This window comes from Molothrus ater, chromosome 16, assembly GCF_012460135.2.
Source record: "Molothrus ater isolate BHLD 08-10-18 breed brown headed cowbird chromosome 16, BPBGC_Mater_1.1, whole genome shotgun sequence".
Taxonomy (NCBI): domain Eukaryota; kingdom Metazoa; phylum Chordata; class Aves; order Passeriformes; family Icteridae; genus Molothrus; species Molothrus ater.
Window position 1 is genome coordinate 7,200,918 of NC_050493.2, and position 22,986 is coordinate 7,223,903.

The 22,986-nt window shown below is 40.9% G+C and overlaps 2 protein-coding genes across 3 annotated transcripts; one reads left to right on the forward strand and one right to left on the reverse strand.

Annotated features, from left to right (window-relative positions):
* Positions 1-1,301: 1,301 nt before the first annotated feature.
* Positions 1,302-19,017, reverse strand: METTL9 (methyltransferase like 9). Of its 2 annotated transcripts, none has more exons than XM_054516614.1 (5): positions 18,634-19,017; positions 14,907-15,097; positions 12,496-12,705; positions 11,892-12,076; positions 1,302-2,032 (listed from the first exon to the last, which is right to left on the reverse strand). In XM_054516614.1, the coding sequence occupies exons 1-5, from the start codon at positions 18,805-18,807 to the stop codon at positions 1,830-1,832; spliced, it is 963 nt and encodes a 320-aa protein (XP_054372589.1). In that variant the 5' UTR covers positions 18,808-19,017; the 3' UTR covers positions 1,302-1,829. The 2 variants fall into 2 exon arrangements, with proteins under 2 accessions (XP_054372589.1, XP_036248670.1); XM_036392777.2 differs by having other exon boundaries at positions 1,302-2,035; positions 18,634-19,009.
* On the forward strand, positions 2,735-9,104 carry IGSF6 (immunoglobulin superfamily member 6). Its single transcript, XM_036392778.1, has 6 exons — positions 2,735-2,855; positions 4,450-4,797; positions 5,700-5,806; positions 6,835-6,888; positions 7,480-7,563; positions 8,678-9,104. Exons 1-6 carry the CDS (start codon positions 2,789-2,791, stop codon positions 8,714-8,716), a joined length of 699 nt encoding a protein of 232 aa, XP_036248671.1. The 5' UTR covers positions 2,735-2,788; the 3' UTR covers positions 8,717-9,104.
* Positions 19,018-22,986: the final 3,969 nt, after the last annotated feature.

Below are 22,986 nucleotides of genomic sequence, written 5' to 3' on the forward strand. Positions count from 1 at the left end.
TAAGAAAGGAAAAAAAAAAAACCCTATTGTTTATATTGCACCTTCTGTTCCCAAACCTCTAAAAGCCACTACAAACTGAAATCCTCAGTGACAGGACTAAAAGATGAGAGACATGAAATGCAGTCTCTTGTGTGACTCTTAACATGTGGGATTAAAACACTTAAGTACCTTTGAAAAAGTTTGTCTTACTACATATTTGCTACCTTAACCTAAATTAATGACACATTAAAAAAACATCTTCCCACTAGATGAGTATAAAATGAAGGTAGCAGAAGATAAATTAATGGATTCAGTCCAGAGCATACAAAGCTCATTTTCCCAACAGACAAATCTGATTGCACTATGTGCCAAAATGCAATAGCACATCCTGAAATGAGAATAACACTGAGTCTAAATTACTGTTGAGAAGTAATTTGAAATTACAGCATCCCTTGCCCTTTACTACAGAATACTATTCCACAAAAATGACTGACAACAAAAAGCTAATAAATTGGCAGGAGAAATCATTAACCATCAGCTTGAGGTAAACCTAAAATGACATCGTTAAGCATCCTACTTGGCATAAAATCACCATTAATTATAAAAACCACAAAAAAACCCACAACAGACAACCTTTTTAGACTTCAAAAGCAACAGAAGTCAGTTCTTACTTTACTTACCTGAGGCTTCTCTGCTCTCTCACACTTGCAATCCAAGCACTGCATGACATGCATCTGCCAGGTCTACTTATGATGTCTCTTGTTTTAAAGAGAAGTTATATCCCAACTGCCAGAAATTATCCACTTAGACAGTTTTTAAAACAAGACATGTTAAAATAAATAGCATTAATTTAGTGCTCTTGAAGAAAGGAAAATGTCTCAAGCTTGCTAAAATGAAAATGATCAAGCCCCTACAGCCTGATCCTCACAGGCAGTTTGACTCATAAAATTTGCAAGAAACCACCTGCAACTTTTTAAAGCTGAAAACATTTGGCAACAACTTGCTTAGAGGGTTTGTTTTTAAAGCCATCAGCTTAAAAGTGCAGTTTTGACAAGTTCTACCATAACCCCTTTAGCTGGAAAATGGGAAATGCAAAAACAATGAGGATTTATGAGGCTTTGATAGGGAAGAACATGAAGGAAACCCAACCAAAAGTGATACATTTTTAGTGCACTCTTATCCCATTAAAAAATAATTAAATGCTGTTTAAATAAATGCAAGGTTGTGTTGCTACTGAAAGCTTGATTCTCAACACAAAGAGCAGCTGCTGCAGACAAGCATGGCTATGGTTACAAAAATGAACACAAAAATTAATGCAAAAGTCATCTCAAAAAAGTTTATTAGCATGATTAAAAACGTGAAGAATGACAGTAAGAGAGAAACTTAGCTTAGCATGGAAGATTATCCATTTCAACAGTTTTATTCAACAAGGCTTGAAGTGAATGGATAACTTTATTGCCAGATTTTGCTTGATTTCTTTCACAACAGTTCACACTGTATCAGTTGCACCATTATAAAGACTATTGCTTTTGTTTGTATATGATCCCTGTTGCAGGTAATTATAAAAAAATATCCCCCATTGCTGCTGGATTGCAGAATGCAATGTTGGTTTAAGAGCTGGTAAAAAAGAAATACTCAGCTGAGGAGTCCATTTAAAAAACAACCTTTTCTTCCCCCCCCCTAATCACACTACAAAGAAATACATTATTATTTTGGCCTTTAAATTTCTTACATGGTATTTATTTAGCACGGCAATCCCAAAATTCCCTCCCTTTAAGTAACCATAAATCAAAATCCTCTTTCAGAGGCTGTTTCTTGGGTTAGATTGTGGAGCTTTACTTCACCCAGGCTTACACTGGCTTGAGGACAAAGACAGCATCATCCAGCACGTAGTAGTCATTGTACATGTCACCTTCACAGAGGTAGGGCAGTCTGGTGAAAGCCTCGATGGCAAAGCCAGCTTTACTGAAAACTTCTGGCAGGCTGTTCACCTGCTCTTCCCAAGTGTGCCCTTTGATTTCCAAAACTTCTGAGGGCTTTTCCCACTTGCCACCTACTGAGAAAACAGAACAGCTTTGTTTCGTTATAAAGAAAACTTTATTGTGTGCTGTATTTTCGTACAGAATGCATAATTACACTAATTATGTTTCATTCCACTCCCCACACGAGGTTGCCACACCACTCATAGACCTGTTGCAAGATCAGTTCCAGTTTATCCCTGCTGTTCAAAAGCAGCTTCTTTAAGGTTATCTTTTGTTACATTTTTAACTAGAAGTGCCAGGAGTGGCTAAAAGGTAACTGCCATTAGTGAGTTTGGTGTCCAGCAGACAGGCACAGAGGTAATCCCAGTAATTAGAGTCAGCAAGTTGAAAACTATGATTTGCTGTGAAGCTTTCACCAGCAGATCACCCACATTACAGTGCATGGCTACTTTGTGCCTTCAGTGGCCACAAATGCTGATCTGCTAAAGGCTGCTTAGGGTCACACACAATTAAGAAGCTGATTAAGTAGCATGCTGGAAAATGTCTTGTTATTTGTTATATCCAATGAAATAATCTGAAGGATTATAGGTACAACTCTCAGGAACTGAGAATTTAAAGTTCTTCACTCATTTTCCAAGTAATGTCATCCACAACAAACAAAAGCTTTCTGGTTTGCTCTGTACCTTTAAGCAGTTTGCTAAATGCAGTAGTAAACACCCTTCTAAACAGGAAGTTCTACATCTTGTGATTAAGACAGTTCTGCAAATCCAAACATTTCCTAAGTTCCTCTTCCTTCAAGAAGATTCATTTCCACAGAGATACAAGAAATGGTATCTTTCAACAAATTTAAAAATGTGCTAATGCTGGCGTTTGACTGGATCCTGTATGGTGCTGGTAAGAATTTCAAAAAATTTCTTACATTTTCTCACTTAACAGCAGTTAAACAAGACTGAGAATTTTGTGGTTATGGTTTGCAGCAGAGCTACAAAAGAAAAGCAGTTAAAAGTTTTGCTGAAAATCAGGTTAATTTCTGCTGTTGTCATATAACTTCCAAAGTACATAACTGCTCGCAAATGCTTTTTTCGTCCAAAAGTCTGAAACGCTGCTGTAACCTGTAATTTCTGGGTCAAATCCTGCTGTACTTCCCTGCTTGGAACACTCCAGCAGCAGCCTGGTCTCAGAGCAACTGTGTTTGTTTGGGTGGAGGCTTTGGGAAGTTCAGCAGGCAGCACCTGCATGACCTGAGGCCATGGAGTTCTGCTCTGCAAGGACACCAGAGCCCGTGGATAAGGTGGAAATGAGAAGGGATCAGCTGCAGAAGCACGAGCTGCTGCCTTTCATCAAACAGAGTGCAAGTACAACCACAACTTACAATCTTCAGATTGCTGTAGCTGCTGTGGAATGGCTCTGGTATGGACCTGACACAGAATCAGATTCACTTTATTCCTGTAGAAGTCACAGCCACTGAATCTGATTGGATTTAGTGCGAAAAATGGTGAAGGGACAATGCTGTTGTTCACCATGGGCGGGTTTACAAATTGTGTCTCAGCAGTACACTAAGAGATGTCAGTTTATTTATCCTCTAGTTTCTTATTTTCTGACAAGCAGAAAAGGATGCTATTTAGATATCCCTTTATTCTCACTGCAATAAGCTCAATGCCATAGTTTAAATAACTACACTATTTATTTGAATAAAATTAAATATATTAACACAGAATTCACATGGATTTCAATAAAGACTTAAAAAAAATCTTCCAGACTAGTCATACTAAACCACATATTTTAGTTCCTTAATTAGAATGCTCTTCTCTGATTAACCTTCTTGTTTTCTCTGCTCACATTTTTAAATGTCAGGACTAACAAGCACTATTATTCTTAGAAACCCAGAGTCAATATATGTGATGAAGTGGAAGAATGTCTAGGAACTATTGTGAATTCTAATCAATGTTATGAAGTTGCTAAATTATAAATGTCTTGATTTATGACATTTCCACTGCCTGCCCTCAGCTTGTCTGGTTTGACTCAGACCAGGAACAGTGGAGGAGAGAGAAAGCCCTGCAGAACTGCTCCCCTGAGCAACTTATGACCCACAACACCCACCCCCACTGGCCAGTACCCCTACAAACATGCAGCACTAAATCTCAGGCTAGAAACTGCACAAAGTATTCTTCTGGTCTTCTCCAGTGCCAAAAGAAACATTCACATTGCTTTGGATCTGTCAATCTTCCCTATTTTGTCAAAAAATAGAAAGGCAAGCATATCACCCTGCAGATAAAAGTGTTAAATGAGCAAATGTGCAAGCTGTAAAAACTATCTAAAAACAAAGGTCGCTGAAAACAACCTTAATCATTTCAAGTTTGAAACACAGTTGATTTCTTCCTTTCTGCCCACCTTTCCTTGAATGAACCAAAAGTAGTTGTTTTTTCTTTTTAGACTGTACCTGGCTTTTCAGCTGTCCCTCACAGCACCAATTGTTCCTTCCCGGCAGGTGTTGCAGGTCACTGCCGAGTCACTGTGGCACAGCCCAGGTTTCAGCAGGCTGACTCGTCCATGAACGTGTCCCTCACCTGCTCCTTCTCTGCCTCTGGATGCTCCTCATCCCAACCTGACGTTCTGTGGTTTCGCTTTTTAACTAATACACATCAGGGTTTGTGTACTCCTGGCTGCACAGATCATCAGAAGTATAAAGTACATTCATCAGGAACCAACATCTTACTTCAGATAAAAGATCTGACTGAAGAGGACAGCGCTGTTTATATCTGTGGAATAGCATTTTCAGACTCAGAGTCACCCTTTTCTAAACAAACAGGAGATGGAACAGTACTAACAGTAACAGGTCAGTTGATTATTCCTTCTTAATGAAGCATCTTAGAAGAAATAAATTATTGCTTCTAAATACTCTCCCTATTTATACTTTCAAGAATGACATTTAAGATGGAAATACCAACAAACCCATTAGGAGTAGTATGGCTATATTAAGATGTTATTAGTAAAACCAGAGGGATTCCACAAATAAGCATCTCAACCTCGTTTGCTAATTAGGCTGTTCTGTCATATGAAGATGACTCTAGAATTCTACAAAAGAAAGAAGTTTTGCACTTATTGCTGTCTAACCACACTCTACATCCTCTTACAGTAAGACTTTTGTGGCTGTCAGAAAGAAGTATCTACTAGAAAATGGGAAGTAGAGAAACCAACATTTAGTAGAAGTTGCCAAGAGAGTGCAGGGCCTCGGACCTGGGGATTCACACTGCCAGCCTGAGAAGAATGCTCCAAACCTTTGTGTCATTTGCCTCTAGTTAAGAAAGTGATGAAACTTTAGTAACTACATTTCAGTTTTACATGCCTAAAACAGAAAAAGAAAAAAAAACCAAAAAAACAGAAACACTCAGCTGGATTATTACTTTCTTTATATTCCTTCCTTTAATTCCATTTCTGAACAGAAGTCTATGAGCTTTATTCAGATATACCTTTACAGGGGCAGAACACTAGATGCCATTCTCTTTCTACCCCTATAGGAAAGGTTTGTAATCAAAACTAACAGGTCTCCATTGCCCTTGCAAACATAGGAGTGCACAAAAGGAAAATGATCTCATTTAGGAATTTAGATTGAAAATTACCCAGAAAAATGGTATATGGTTTTTTAATTCCTCAGAGAAAGGGGGTTGGAATGCAGAGTCTTAAAAAAATTAAGTGAATCAGAACTGCCCTTTATTCTAACACTTATTTTTAATAAAGGATCAGGGAAGCAGCTCAGCCATGGAAAACTCATCTCCATGACCATTGCCTCGTCCTTACTGTTCCTGTACAGCTCTGCTGTGCTCATTTCCTTTGTGGTCTACAAGGTAGGCTCAGAGTGATCTTCTGGTTTTCTTCATTTTGTAAATCGATGCAGTTTTACCATCTCCATAAGGGGAATAAAAACACATTTCTAGCTTTCATAACTATCATGGTTAAGTTTTAAAGAGGAGGTTGGTTGAAGTCCAAGTGCTGCACACACACATCTGTGAACTCCTGTGTGGCACATACCTGGACTCTCAACAGCAACCACATTTACTTTTTTCAGTAAAGTGTCTAAAATAAAAGGTATTCTGAAGTTATAATTATCCTGAGAGTATAAATATCCAGTAAAAGTATAATAATTTAAATTCATATAAGAGTATTTATGAGCTGCAGTAAGTTACTCACTTGTCTACTGATTCTCTTCATACATGTACAGAAGAGAGACCTTAGTAAAATTTATAAATATCAGAGACTTGGAAAATTTTTATGCTTTCAGAAACAAACCCATTAAAATGCACATGGTTAAAAGTTATGCAATTGTTGGGGGTTTTTTTAAATCTAGAACAAAATTTGTGTTTAGATAAAAACAGAGCTACAACAGGAATTTTTACATGATAATGAGGCTTTGACAGGAGAATCAGGACTTCCCAGTCCTTACTGGTATGATATGGTAAAATGACTCTTTCCTGTAGTGACTACTGTCTAAGCATAAAGATGGAACTGTTTTTTCCATTTTTGTTTTTCTTTAGAAGAGAAGGTACAGAGTGAAAAGTACAGTGGGAAAAATTAAACAAGCCTTCTTCAGGGGAAAAAGTGGATCTGTGATGCCATTGGTTTATTTTTGAGAATTAAGTAGTGTTTCAAGCAGATCCCACTGTGCTCAAAGCAAAACCACGTGCAGTATCTACTACCAGAAGCTGAAAAAGGCTTCACACACGTGAAAAGCTCTCTGATTTTTCCAATGGTATTTGCTGATCTAGTAAACACGTACCTACAAACTGACACTGCAAAAGTGCAACAATTTTTACTACTCTGTTAACTTCTCATCTTATATTTTAATTGCTTTTTCATTTATTTTCCCTCCTTCCAGTTAAAACCAAAGCTCCGAAAGAAAAGTGGGAAAGACCAAACAACAGAGAACTGTGTATGTTACCATGTTATTTGCTTTGTCTGCAATTCTGAGCTTCTTCTTGTCTTTTTGGAGTATATTTGGCATCAAATTTGTGATTAATCGATGATTCTATTAAAGAGACTCTCTGAGCTGCTAAGGCTTCACTTTAGATTTGTACAAAATTAGTTATCACTTTATATTGAACTAATTTTAACAAATCAGGAATTTATTTTTAACACACTGGATGCATGGTAAAGTTACTCTCTGTAAAGGCCATCTCTAACACACTGTTTCCTTCAGGTTTTAAGTAAATTTTGTTCAAACTTCTGACAATAACAGGTTTTGCTATCAATCAACAACAACCTCCACCACAACATATCCTTGTATAAAAATCAGAATCCATGCATCTAAAGAGCCACTAAAGAAGGTGTCTATGTTAAGTAATGCAATAATAATGTAATTTAACAACCTTCTGCTTGCCAAACTGTATGTTTTTAAAATGCTACTTAGTAACAATCCCAAAGACATATCCAGGTAAAAAACCTAAATTAGAAAATGTAGAAAAAGATGTTTTCTCCAATTCAAAATGTTGCACTGAACCAAAATATTTTAAATTATTTGCAGAAAATAAATAGCGGCCGAAAAATTTTTCAAGCAATTGCTCAAGAACTTCAAAAGCAGAGATATGTTCAACACCAACAACAGCCTGTGAGTATCCACCCACCAATACCTAAATTTATGGGGAAAAAGGGAAACCAGAAGGTTTTAGGAGTTTACTGTATTTCCTTTAAAGTTGATAGAGATGTAAAACAAGTATTCTGAACGACAGTCAAGGAGATTCTAAAGCATTCTGAATGGCCATATGCATACAAGACATTTATACATGTGTGTGGATATAGACACACACACACCCTGTTTTTAAATGTGTGCCTGTACATTTCAAATTAGAACTGCCATAAATCTCTCTTTTGCCAAGAAGAGGTCTGGTTCTGTACTGTTTGGGAAAATGCCTGGAGCTGTTAGGAGGTTATGGTTGAAAAGTATTGCTTTTTCAGCTCCTCTTGCTCCATTAACCCAGAGCAAGGGGCAGAAACAGAACAAAACTATTATAAAAGCTCTGTGATATATTTAAAGGTATTTCCCTTCCTCCAACACACAGAGTCTACATTAAGTATTCAACATCACTGGGTAAAGCCACACAACTTATTTCATCATTCTAAATGTATGCCATTAAGTCTTATATGACAATAATTTTACACATGCCATGTAAATTATTTAAAAAAACCCCAAAAAACAAAACCAAACCACACAACTTTAGAAATCACACACATTTGCAAGCAAAGAAAACTGCTTCAAAATATTGCTTCTCTTGAGAAACAATGTTAATTCTTTCCTATTCTAAGCACAGAGATCATTCAGAGATGCAAGGAGGACCCAAATGACACACAGGCCAAAGTCAAGCACTTCTCCTACATCCATTTCACTTCATTTACTTCCATACAGCTCCAATCATTTCCCTCTGTAATTACCCCTTGAAAGCCTGCCAGTCCTTGCTGACATGACCTGGTCCTTGCTTTGACCATCAGATATGAAAATATGGGCTATGTTTTACTGCCCCTGAGCTCCCTGGAGATCAGGAAAAGCCAACAGGATAAGAAACATTCTGAAGCCTGTAGATACCACATGGACAAAAACAACTGGATAAGAGGGGAGAAAGGATTTTACTGAAACACTAAAGGGATGGAGTTTGCCTCAAAAAAGAAATTCTGCCTTTATTTAAAAAAAAAAAATCACCTCAATAACAAAACACTTCTGTCCCTAGGAGGATTTGGAAGATGACACTGTTTATCAGAACAGATGAGCACGTGCAGCACTTCAGATTTGTTCAACAGTTCTCCTGCATGCAAAGGAGCAAGTGAGGAAGTTAAGCTTCTTCACAGACCTCTTTGCTTTAAAGGAAGAGGAGAAAACCTTGCAGTGTTCTTTGGGAGTATTTCCTATACAGATCACCAGAAGCAAGTGCATTGTACCTTACATCTGTGTTACAAATTCCATTTTCCATTTCCAAGAACCCTGGGAAAAGACTTCATCTTTGTAAGATAACTGCTGATGCTTTATTTTTAGTTTAGATTTAATTCTTTTTTCTTCTCTTTACATGAACTTTTATGTATTCCTGTTACATGAAACAGGATGTGAAAGATGTTTGACAATTGACAGCAACAGAAAATAAACTCGTTTCATGGGTAAAATTCTGGATTTGCTTCTGTTAATGGGGTAGTTATTGATGTAACATTTCCAGATCAACTGTAAATGAGCCTTAGAACAGTTTAAACAGAGCAAAACCTGTGTATTAGACAGGCAAGCAGAAAACACTGGCAATATAAACACACACACTATCCTGGAAAAGCTCATTGGGATGGGAGCATCCTCCAAACCTATTTAGGGAGGTAACTGCCATTGTGAAAACATTGCTCCTCCAACACTAAAATTCACCTGCTAGGCTGACAACCCCCAGCTCCCAGTCCCACCATCCCAAGTCAGGAATACCTGGGGCACCACGTTTTGCCTTTTCAAACCTGTTCAACATGGACACAAGCACAAAAAGGAACTACACTATCCAGTACACTTTTTAAGTATCTTTCTCAGCAGTTACTACCTAGCCAATCTGCAAAATCAGCACTTTTACAAGGTACCTCCTGGAATCAGGAACTTTCCCTTCTAAAGAACAGCTGCATCTTTGATCATAATTTAAATAAAGCAAGGCTTTGTTTAACAAATGAAGTGGCATTTCTCACTTCTGCAAGATGAGAACTGACAACTGAGACAAAGCAAGGGTCCATCTCACACACTACTGTGCTTCCAGCTCAATTAATGGTATTTCAGGAGGACAGAATACACAGCTCTGCCTTCTCATCCCTGTCAATTCATTACAAGGATATTAACATGTTCAACAAGGAAATTTCACACTCCCAGGTTCCCCGTGTTCACTTCTTCTGAAGTATGGTATGACATTTTTATTTTAGGGAAACTTACACCAGTCCAGTCATGTATTACCCAATAATGACTTTTTTCTGTCTATATTAGGAAATACAAAGGATTCTTATATGACTCTGTGAGGCACCTATTAAAAATGAAGTTGTGGTAGTTCTTGTTCTTAGTGACTGGTCTAATACCTGATGATTCACCAGGCTCTCCTGCCAAATTTAGACACCTGCAGTAACTGCAGTCCTGGTTGTCCTGCATGTTGAAATAAAACTGGAAAACCCCAGAGAGAATTTATGACTGAGCTCCTCTGGACTCTAGGTGTCACTGTCATCCCACAAACAGTGAGCACAGATCTGTATTTTAATTTCTTCTCCACCTTGCTTTGTTCTCTTAGAGCAGGTTTTATGTTATTCACATAGACAGCTTCCACCATTACCATCCCACTATACTGCATGTAATAACCCATATATCTCATTTTGATTAAAATAATTTCTCCATTTCAATCTATGGATCTATCACTGGATCAAACACCTTACCTGCCCCAACACTTTTCCATTTGTTCTCCCTCTACAAAATTGAAAAGTTTCACTACATGGGTCCAAGCTGGTTTTAATGAGCTGCTACAAGAAGTTACTTGAGCTCTGGAATGTTCTCCTCTTTGAATGTTCCAAGTATAATTTTGTTATATATAAAACATATGTACATATCTATTTTTAAAATGCATCATGTAGAACAGCTGAATGAAAACACTGAAATTCTAAAATGGTTTTTGCATCATGAAGACAGTCTGGCAGCTAATAGTCTGTTTCTTTAGCCCACAGTTAAATTGATCTTTAGTGGGAAAGCTGTAACTTTTGTGTGTGCTAACCTGCACTGTTAACAGTTTATATGGGTCCATATCCATAATTGTGGCAAACAGTGGTAAAGGATTTCTACAAGGAGAAGCCACATTGTTCCACATTATAGGAACAATAAGTTGTAACCAAATATGCTTGAAATACTTTACAGATGCCTAAGTAAAACACCAAATCTAATTTAAGTCACACTACTTTTCAAAATAGTTACAAAATTACAAGCTCAAATACTGTATTATAAATAATTCTTCACCTGATGGCATTACTTCTTATACTTATTTTTCTCCCTTTTCCCAGCAAAATACCACTAGCATGCAAAAAGAGAAAACCAGATTCAGTTTGATGCATTTGTGATTGCCAGAACATGATTAGTTCTCTATTTTCTGGGCATCCATGCCCTTCCACAGACAAGTCTTAACACTGAAGGAGAACCAGAACAATGACTGATGAACATCAGCCTCTTGGAATTCAAACCACCTTCAGGGTGTTTCAACCTGAATCCACAATCACAGGCATGTAAAAAGGTTCCTAGTCTCTTGAGAAGTTTACTCATAAGGACAGATGCATCTGAAAATCTCTCATATATTTCTTACAATTCCAAGTAGGGTAAATAATTGAGTTTTGGCACTCAATTTTACCTTTTTATTCCTGGTACTAGTACAATGTAAATTCATACAATATTAATAGTGGTTGCTACATCATATTTGTAGGGGTCCATATTTTACTTTGAGACCTCATGCTGGAAAGTGAAAGCTACCTTTTTATGGATTTTTAGGTGGGATTCATCTGGAACACTTGCAACAGCTTGACTTGAATGGCTGTATTCAGCATTAGACAGTTCTGGTGGTTTTGCTCAACTAGTCACTAGAGACTGCTGGGGTAAAAGGCCCTAATCAGGGACCAGTTTTCCCAAGTTGCTCAACACAGCTGAAATGTGGTCATTTGCAAAACAGGATCTGTGACTTCAATATTTGAGCTTTTTGTTGGTGTCAGCAATGTATTCTGTGGAGTTAACAAAACAGCTTACATCATGTGGCCTGTTTGCCTATGATTTCATACTTCTGAACATGCCTTCTACTAGTTATTAGTAAAAAATCAAATACAAACATGTCTTTTATGAAACATTTAATCTGGGAGTACTAGATCCTACAAATGTTTTCTTTACCTTCCTAAACAGCTGTTAATCTGTGCACTTACCATTTTCCACATAGGGGTGAAAAGGCAGAACCAGTGCTAGGATGACTCTGCCTCTGGTTGGCTCCAGTACACTTCTAATGTCTTTTAATACAGTCAGTGGTTGATCACAGCGATCCAGCAAATTCAAACAGCTGATAACATCATACTGAAATCCTGTGTTCTGCCACTCATTTACACCAAGCACCCTGTGAAAGGAAAGAGATACAATCTGTTAAATAAAAACAAGCTGATTTCAGACAGAACTACTGAAGAGAAAAATTCCCCGTGGACGTGTTGATAGTGCAGGTAAGGTCAACCACTTAGAGAAGAGACAGACCTGATCCCTTCTGGTCTTTTGGAAAAGGAAACCTAATCAATGATCACCATGGCTGCATGTCCAGCCCCATGAACCTTTATACTGTCTGATAAACATCAGGTAATAAAGGAGACAAAAACCAACACTGGCAAGAGGGATCATCACATCTGCTGTTGTACAGGCTAACCTTTTCCATAACAATCGAACAATAAAGGAATTGACTGAAAATACTGAACATTCATTAAATTACAAATAGATTGCTTGCTGTAATTTCTGATATAAAGGATGTAGGAATTATTCAGTCAATACCTGTACTTCTTCTTCTGAAGCTGCCATATCATCGTTTCAGACAATTCAGTGGCATAGATTTCTTCAAAGTGAGGACTCATAACTTTAGTGACTTCTCCATCTCCAGCCCCTAAATCAAGAAGTCTGTGGGATTTCCATTCAGGATTTATTTTAAGCAGTCTTTGAAATTGTTCTGGGGAAAACACAAACATTGAGCCTCTTCCCAGCAGCCTAAAATGTAAAACCAAGAAAGGATCAATTTTGTACAAACTTTAATAGGACAGGCAGTGAAGAAATTTAGAATGTGCTTTGGCAGGAACCAGTGATACATAATAGTAGACAAGGTCACTGCTCAGATAAATTTTAAATCCAGTTCAACTTGCCTTGCACTTGTAAGAGATCAAACACAGAGCCACATGCAGTTACAGTGGTTAAGACTCCAGAAGGAATTTGATTAGGTAAGGAAGAGCTCATGGGGTGCAGCTCAAGAAAATGATTGCATAAAAAAAAAAAAAGGGGGGAAGAGAAAGAGTAGGAAAGATAAAGACTGAATCTTACTTGTCACATCTGCAGATTTGAATCTCTGCTACCTACCTTAAAAAAACCCAACAGGATAAAATAACAGAGGAAATAAAATGACTGCAGACACAAGTATGCACAATGAATGAGGAATAGGGTGTGGAACAAGGAGGGAAGACAGAAAACAGATTTAAAGAAAGCACGGGGGTAACGCTGCTGGAGGGGCAAAAGAGATTTTTTAAAATTCTGTGTTACAATGGCTTTTGCTGCTGTCTGCAGATCCTGCATTCAACATGAAAAGCTGGGGAACAGAAAATAGACAACTCATTAAGGAATTGGGTAGAGGTGACAGTTGGATTCTTTCTGGATCAAGTCAATGCCATACCCGCCCATAACTGTTTGAAGACTACACAGTGACACGTTTCAGCTGTCATTGCAGAATTCAATGATGAAACAGTTAGAAGAACAGGCAGAGGAAGAAGAACTGGTCACTAATAGACTGCAGGTAGATAAACACTATTCTTTAAACTCCTGTTGGATAGCAGGTTAAACTTAAAGACAATGAACAGGAAAAAAAAAAGCAAACAGGAAAAAAGGTAAACAGAGACAAAAAGACTCAAAGAATAAAAAAAGTGAAAAGGAGCTGGCCTAGGAAAGACTGACTACTAAAACCCAAAGAAACAAAAAGGACAGAGTATACAAAGTCACAGAGAAGAAACTAAGCAGGACATCAAATATATAAAAATAAACACACTACATCCAATTTAAGTAGAGCCCGCTTGCAGCACACATGTGTCAGTCCACACTGTATAATTGGCTCATAGCTATTATTCCTAACAGCATTATGAGGTGTTATTCAAAGCCCTGAAGAGCCTTTGAAAAAAAAATGGAAGAGAAAGGAAGAAGAGACCAAAGGAACCTTTATATAAAGCTACACATAACTAAGAACACCACAGGGAAGCCCATAAAGTCATCTGAGTAGAAAATAAGGAAAAAGACTATTTTTCTAGCCCCAGTAGACAGCTCCTATTTTGTATCAGACTGTGCAGAAGTATGTAGCAGGTGCAGAGGTGGGGATACTGGAGAAATTGGCTAAATGTAACAAAATACATTTTTCATAAGGTCAAAGCTGATAAGCTGTTAAACGTGTCTGAATGGGGTAAGGTGAGCAAAAAAGAGCCCTGCCTTGTTTGAAAAAAATACTGAAGCACCCATGAGCAGCCAAACTCCCCTGCAACTGATGCAGTAAGAATAGAAGAATGCTGTTTTATCAACTTATGTTCTCCTGCTTTGCTGATGGTTCATAAGCCAAATATGCTCCCTCAGAAGTCATCTGTTCCAGGGCAGCTTACACACAAATTGAGGTGGAATTGTTTCAGGGAATAAGAGAAAGGACTAGTCTACATTTGTGTTACCAGGCACAGCACTTGGCCAGCTGTGCAGTGTTTAGAAATGTGCCATGATTTGCCATGGACAGGCAGACACTCTCCAGCAGGAAGAGTTTTAGGTACAGTACAGAACAGTCTGGAAACAGCCACCAGGACAATCACAACAGTAACTGATAAAAATGTGGCAGCAGGGAAAGGGCAAGGTGGGAGGGGGGAAGAAAGCTGAGGAGAGACAAAGAACACTCTCTTAGAAGAAAATTAACACAATTTTCTAAAATGCAATTAGAATCCTCTGACTGCCTTGTATTAATTGCAATTACCTCCTATGTCCCCCCATACTGGAAATGGTGTTCATCATTAGGAGGGCTGGGAATGATGAACACAGGAGGGCATTTCACATCTGACAGAGCAGCAAAGGGAAATTATACATTTTGAAAAGCTGGCAGATCAAGGGGTAGGGCTGAACACCTGAAAACTCTAAATCCAAACTGTATTTAGCTTACCCAAGATCAACTTTTCACTTACCCATTGATAGATGTTCTAGACATAAAAAGGCTAAAAATAGAGGACACAAAAGAGTGATAGAGCTGGATAAACAGCCAGCCTGACTTCTCAATGCTGTTGTTTAAGAAGATCTGTGTTCCTTGGTCAAGGTAACTCTGGACAAAAATAGGCTGGAGGGATTCAGACAACTGTTCAGTGTTGCAGACATACCACTAGAGAAAGAGATAAAGGATCATTTTAAAAGTTCAGCAATGTAATCCCAGAAGTAGTCAAAATTAATACATACAAAATTATTACCAATTTCCATAAATACAAAAATTTAGCTTTTCCTACAGTCTTTCCAACAAACTTCAGGGTTAAATTAACTTGGAATTGGAACAAAGTGAGGACTGATTACTTGCTAAGAAATAGTGGTTTTAACTTTTGTCTTAATTATTACCCTGTAGTTGGAAGAGATCTACAAGGTAAATTCCCTAGAAAGCCAACATAGGTCCTCTATGCAAAAGGCATATTAAAAAAATTCACATTTCTTTCTAATGAGGAATATCACTATTATTTTTCACTCTCCTACACTTACATGGAGTTAGTGCCAGTCCTTCTCATAAAATGCCATTGTGTCTATTTTCTACCATTAAGAACTATTCTCTACAGCCAACACCCTCTCATCTCCCCCTTAAATCTTGCAATAATGTTCCTTAATGTGACTGCATGTGCTCATTGTGCAGATAGGGAGCTTTAAGTACCCTAAAGTGAGATGTAGAGTTTGAGCAGAACCTTGTAAAAAATGCACATGGAAGGACAGAAACTGTCAGCTGGGGTAACTCCCCAAAGATTTAACACACATCTGCTCAAACCCTGATCCCATCACGTTTGTTTGCCTTGTTGGGAATGGAACATTCACTGAGGGCAGGCTTACACAGCCTTATTCAGCACAGTGGAACTTGGAATCATCACTGGAATGGGACAGGATTCTTACTGCAGGGCGTGCAGCCCCCCAGCAGCAGAGGGGAGCACACAGTGCCCCAGGGCCCCTATGCCACATTCATAAGCAGGGGCTCCATCAAACACTGGCCCAAAGCAGAGAGGGGAGACCCCAAGACCCCTCAGGTGAGCAGCAAAGGTGCCTGGTGAGGTTTGAAAACCTCCTGCACAATGATGCATTTCTGGCAGAATTAGGCTCTGGACTGTATATCCAAACACACTGCTGGCTAGAACAAGGGAGTGATCCTTTCCTCTGAAACACAGACTCTGAGCCTGGCACAGGGATCCCCAAAACTGCTGATTCACCAGTTTAGGTCTCTTCTCAAGCTGCAGCTCAGCACTTGTTAAATAAATCAGCATAGGCCAGTGATTCCCAAAAGGAATTCTTAGTGGCTTCTGAAACACCACTAAAGCAGCAGCTTGTGTACTTTGTCCATTCATTCAGAAGCCAATTCCAAGAGTGTGGCAGAAGCAAATGATCCCAAGGAGCTGAGGAGCAGGCTGGGATGTGTCAGCTCCACTCACAAGGCTGCTGCCTCACTCCACTGAACAGGTCTGGAGTGGCTCAGATGATTTGCCTTTTGCAATGTGTTGCCAGGTTCAACCCAGAAGAAAACCTTCACAAAGCCTTGGGAAACAGAGGCTTGGTTCCATAAGCAGCATGACTACACCTGAGCTCATGCACCTCAGGGCTCTGCACTGAACTCTCACCTGCACTTCCACTGAAAAACAACAGTCCTACAATTCCTGTCTTTAAGACTTCCAAATATTGACATAACCACTGGCAGAAGGATGATGGTGACAACTTAAAAGAAGTTTGTTTCCAAAAATTAGGTGTTGCTCACAGATCTCCAATTTCTTCTTCTCAATATGGTTTAGTGGGTATGGTGGTATTTGGTCAAAGGTTGGACTTGATGATCTTGGAACTCTTTTTCAACCTTAATGATTCAAGGATGCCATGATCTCTCATGGTTAATCTTGCCAATAAGGTTATTGACAACAACCTGTATAACACTGGTGAATAACAGAAATTCTAACACATTATAAGAGCAAAAAAACCCACAACCCCCCAAAACCCCAATGTAAATTCAAATGAAAAGAAAAAAAGGTGAAAACCAGCTTAATTCCAGAACTACTTCATCAGAACAGAAACTGCTTTTGTTTTCCTCCACATACAACTTATGAAAGGCCACTAGTTATGTGACAAAGTGTGTGTCAATCTCTTATATATTTTCAGATTGTTGTACTAAGACCTTTGTTATAACAAAAACTACAAACATTGCAATCCTTGCCTAATATTAGTAAAAGGATGAAAAACTACTTTTAGATAATTTACATAAAACTAGTTAAGTCAGTAAAACCACAGAGAGTCAAAGTACCAGCAGTCTGAACACGTAACCCTTGCTTACCCCACAAACTCAGTAACCATAAATCTTACTAAATGTATTAAATAATCAATACCTACATTTAAAATCTAGATCAAATAAAATAGAGATGGAGATTATCCACTGCAGACCATCTACCTGTGAATGACACAGGCACCTCCACAACACATTTCCCTGACTTGTCTTTCTACTACAGCTTTTAACAACACAAAAGACTTTCAGATTTTCTTTGTTCACCAGAAGGAAGTTCTTCCTGTAAACCTGAATTCTGCTTCTCTTTGTACTTATGTCCTGAATAATCCCAACAGCAGACCGCAAGCATTAAATTCCAGGGATACATCCACCCAACAAGGTTCTGGATGTCAGTGCCAGAGCACTAAGAAGGCTGCAGAAATGGATCAGCAGGAAGAATTATGGTCTTCCTTTGTACAGCAGTCCTCAAGTGCTTATACTACATCTTCATTGGCTCGGTTCTGCATATTTAACCTAGATTAAACTGCCAGCTTCCTTCTGCACTAAGACTTTTAATTAGCCCTTCTAACTCCTGTCAGATTTTCAGCAGCATTTCGCCAAAACATAGTGCGGATCTGAAGGCATTCCAAATGAAATCTATCATATAACCATTGCACTGCAAGGGCACGGCCCCTAACTTCTCCACAAGGTACCGACCCATGTGGCCACACTGCCCAAACACAGCACTAACCTTTTATCGCAGTCGGATCACATTACAACAACTCATTCCCAGTCTGCCACCTCCTACTGCTCCGAGGCCTCTGTGGGAGTCTCATTTCCCACTTTTTTTTGTTTTCCTCTAGATGCACCAGTACTAATTCCAAACACCTCTGTGATTACAAAGCCACCCCCGTCACCAGCACCTGCAAACTTCCCTGGAGCGCTCTCACAGGGCTCACCGGACAAACGGGGGTGTGCATTGAAAAAAGCGGGGTGCTCATCCACAGCTCGGGGTGCCCATGCAGAGCCCGGGGTGCCCCTCTCCGGGAGCAGCGCCGGCCCCGCCCCGCTCCGCTCCGGGTGCCGGGACAGGCGCTGCTCCCCCCGCCGGGCTCTCCGCGACTCCCCCGCGGCGCCCCCCGAGCCCGCAGCCCCGGGAGCGCTCGGCGGCGCGTTCCGCAGGGAGGGCGCACGGCAACTTTCTCACCGCAGGACAGAGCAGTTCCCTCTCTTTGTCTGCGCTGCGCTGCCCGGCCCGCTGCCCCCTCAGCCCGCACCGAGCTCCCCGCTCCTCCCGCCGATCCCCCCCGGCGGACCCCCCGCCCCTGCCCGGCGGAGCTCCGCGGGGGCGGGGGGTCCCTGAGCCACCCCCGCCGCCCAGCCCAGCACGATGAGGGAAGGGAAGGGAGGGGCGGGCAGCGCGGCTGTACCTGGTGGTTCTCCCTGGCGCCCGGGGCTGGCTGGCGGTGGCTGCCCATCATATTCACGTAGAGGGACCTGGATAAAGGGCTCCGCAGGTACCGGGCCGGGCCAGCCCACATCGTCCTCCTCAGCACCCACAGGAGCAGGGTGTAGCAGCCCAGCCAGCACAGCCACAGTCTCATGGGGAAGGGGCGCGATCAGCCCCGCGCGCCGCCGCCGCCCCCCCGCTCCATGGCAGCGGCGGCTCCGCTCGGGGCCCGCGCACACGCTCCGGGCGGAACGCGCCGCCGCGGCAGCGGGGCCCGCCCGGACGCCTTCGCTGCGACACGCCGGGGCCTGGCGCGCACACCCGCTCCCTCCCTCTCCCTCGCCAATGGCCGGGTGGGGCCGCGCTGCGTTCGAACCGGAGCGGGGCCGGGCAGGGTGGGCTGGCGGCGGCTCGGCCGGGCCCCTCAGCCGGGCTCCTCCTTCGTCCCCGCCCCGGGCCGGCGGGCGGGCGGAGGCCGCCTCGGCGGCGCTGGCGCACGTGCTCGGCACCGCCCTGTCAGCCGCGCGTGCGCAGAGCGGCGAGGGCCAAGCCTCGTTGGTGAGGGGCCCTCAGAGAGCGGGGCCCAGCCCTCAGAGCGGGTTTGATGGCTGGGCCCAAACATTGCTGGTGAGGGGCTCTCAGAGAGCGGGGCCCAGCCCTCAGAGCGGGTTTGATGGCTGGGCCCAAACATTGCTGGTGAGGGGCTCTCAGAGAGCGGGGCCCAGCCCTCAGAGCGGATTTGATGGCTGGGCCCAAACATTGCTGGTGAGGGGCTCTCAGAGAGCGGGGCCCAGCCCTCAGAGCGGATTTGATGGCTGGGCCCAAACATTGCTGGTGAGGGGCTCTCAGAGAGCGGGGCCCAGCCCTCAGAGCGGGTTTGATGGCTGGGCCCAAACATTGCTGGTGAGGGGCCCTCAGAGAGCGGGGCCCAGCCCTCAGAGCGGGTTTGATGGCGGGTCCAGCGCCTTCGTGGCCTGGGGAGGGTGGCACTGGCACCCTCTGAGATCCTGGCTTTTACCTGGAACCTCCTCTGATCAAGCACTGATCACATCCAACCTTGCCTATCCTGGGAAATCAGCAAAACCAGAGCAATGACAGCATATTGCCAGAGGACTTTTGTGTGCAGTTCATTTTCACTGATGTTTAAACCCCTTGAGGAAGGTTTTTGACTTGAGAGCTTTAGACAGTTTTCCACTGAAGACTGTTTGCTTTTTTTAGGGTTTTTTTCTCTCTCCAATAGCTAGATGGGCTAGAATGCCTTTTTGGTCTATTTTTATTTGGCTTGGGATTAAGACTCTCCTTTCCATGCCTCTTCTTATTTGTATAGACAGACTAGTTTATTTTTTCCCTCCAGGAATAAGACAACTTTGTAATCAAAATCCAAAATGACAAAAGATAAATTTGCTGCTTTTTAAACAGACATCTGCTCACAATATTATAAACCAGTAAATAAAATTACTTCAGGTTAGTTATGTGTTGTTCACAGGGAATCATATCTTGGTTTTATCACATTAAAAAATACAGATAATTGATTGCATGCCAAATAAATCAAGAAATTTGCTAGCTTTTGTCTTTGCACCGTTAGCACACAACCTGAGTGTGTTTTAATGGGATTTTTCAAAATTCCTACCCAGTGTTACATTTGTCATTAATATTCTGATGCAGTAGTTATATACTCAGCATTTTTTTCTCTTGACAAGCCATAAAGAACTCACTATTCATGCATATTTAGGTAATAATTTTGATCTATAGTCATTTGCATATAAGCTGGTGGAGTTGTAACCAACTGCTGGACAACCTCAGCAAACCCTTTGTGGGGAAAGCAAGCTTTGTCATTCAATTAGTGTGCTGGGAAAATATAAATAATGGAATCACTTTTTCTACTTTCTGCTCCACCATTTGGAGAACATTTTTTCTTTGTCTTGGTGGAAAATTTCTAGAATCAATTGAATTCCTGGAGTAGAAAAGGTCCCAAACCCACCCCAAGGGTTGAACCCAGCCGTTGTTGCTGTGTGCTGTCCCCTCAGGGGCAGGCCTGGCTGCACAGCCTCGTGTAGTCTACGGTGTGAATCCTCAGTTTTCCCAATAAAATGTGATGCCTCAGGTTTTAGCTTTTATATTTTTCAGATTTTTACTGCTTTAGTGTGTGGATCTGGGGTTCATATCAGGGGATGGTAAACTCTCTTCACAGAGCAGGTAGACAAAACATTTCCTTCTCTAGCTGAGGACCAAGGACAAATGATCCAAATCTCAGGCCCAGGAGCAGAAACAATGTGGACTGAAGAGAGAAAAACAAGAAGGATGGGACTTCATAAGCTAAAGCTGGAATTGGACAATTAAGTCCAATATGCAAATGAACCAGAACTTATAAAACTGAGAGACCCCATGACTGGTCGTGCATTTTGTGACCATTCTGGGTTCACCTGGGGTGAACCAGGGCTCTGCCTGGCTGAGCTCTTGTGCTGCCCAAGGTGGATTTACTGAGGCCTCCTAATAAATCCCTACTTTATTCTTTAACTCCATCTATTCTCTGTTCTAGGTCAGCCTTCTCAAGGCATCAAATGCAGTGATAAAAGAACTTTCCCTTCTATTATTGAAACATTAGCAAGAAAGGGATTACCAGAAACAGGTCTTTAAGGTAAACCCAGATATCTGAAATCCTCTCCCCACAGGTAACCCAGGAAGCCCAGCTGTGGGGTCTCCCCAGACCTTGAGGACAAGTCCCCCCAATCTCAGCTGTGTGTTCCTTTACCAAACCAGCTGAATTCTTTTGCCTGCTTGTACTACTGAGCCTTCCCCCCCACAAGCTGGCTTAGTTATGCCAGGAAGTGCCTGGAAGTACTTGTGGAGATGTGCCTTATCTCAAGTGTTCCTTGCCCTTCCTGCTTGTCTTCCTGACAGCACCCATTAGGCTGCAGAGCTGGATCCAAATGTAAACATTCCTCCCAGCCATGGCAACACAGAACATCCATGAATTACTGAGCAGTTTCAAAATCAGGGCAGCAGGAGACTGGGAAGGTCTTTTTGTACAAGACCAGAACACAAGTGGGCATGTAAGCTCCACAAAACATCATTTTTCCTCACTTAAAATTAAATATGCTTTCTTGTCATTTATTCAATATTTTCACTCTATCACTGACCATATATTATATTACTACTGTATTAGACTAACATTCTTTAGTGTCTATTGGACAACATCCTTTTAGTCTAGCAGACATTTCTGCTTATTGATTTTCAATAAATAAAATTAATTCAGTGTTTTAAGTTCCATATTCTCAGAATTTATAGAGAAACTCTAAGAATGGGATTCAAGCATCACATTTCTCCTCCTCTGAGCTTACCACAGCATTTCATATTTTATATTATATACACACTTACAGCCTCTTTATCAGTTGTGAGACTATTTTAGACACTCTTAAATTATCCAGATTAAATTGAGGCATTTTTCCAGCAGTGGGAGTTCAAGCTCAGATACTGCTGGCTAATAAGGAGAGAAAGCAGGGAAACCAGCTGTTGTAAGACACTGAACTTTTGCCTTTGATCATCCTTTACTTGATTCACAGCCAAAACCAATCATGTAGGTTCAGCAGAAGATAACAAAGTTTAGTGGGTGACAGAGAAATGGAGAATAAGCAATGTCAGTCACAGCACAGTGCCAACCTTCTATTCCCAGAGGAAACCACCACCCAAATTTAGAGCACCCTTCCAGTCCTCTTTGGGATTGACTGTTGATGCTCTAAAAGACATTTCTCCAGCCCTTACAGCAAGGGAAATAGGACAGACAAATGGGAGAATAGTGCATTATAAATTTGGCAAATTATTAATATTTATATATTAAATAATTTGAATTGTATTTCTCAGATTTTTTCCTAAACTGGTTTATTCTACAGTTAATGTCTCCTATCTTCAGGCTGTCTTGCTTAGAAATCTTTGATTATGTACTTTTCCTGTAAGAATTCTAGAGATGCAGCAGATTGTAGAGCCTATTCAAACAGTGCATTGAGTCATATCACTCCTTACTCCTTTCTTATTTCAGCAAATTAATGGTAACTTTACCAGAAATTTTTCAGAAAAAAATAATTCTGATTATTTCAATGAATTCTTGATGTAATTCTGACTCTTAAAACCACTTATTAGATTTCCTGTTGTATAGCATGGTAGTCTTCCAGTTGTACACTATATTCTAGTAACTTAATATTAGAAATAACTAACACAGTCACCTAACAAACCCTATTTGTGGTACAATAATGTTATTTTATTGTATATGTTAAAATATATATTCTATGAAGATAGGATAAACATGGGAAATTTAGGAAATGCAGAAACAATAAAG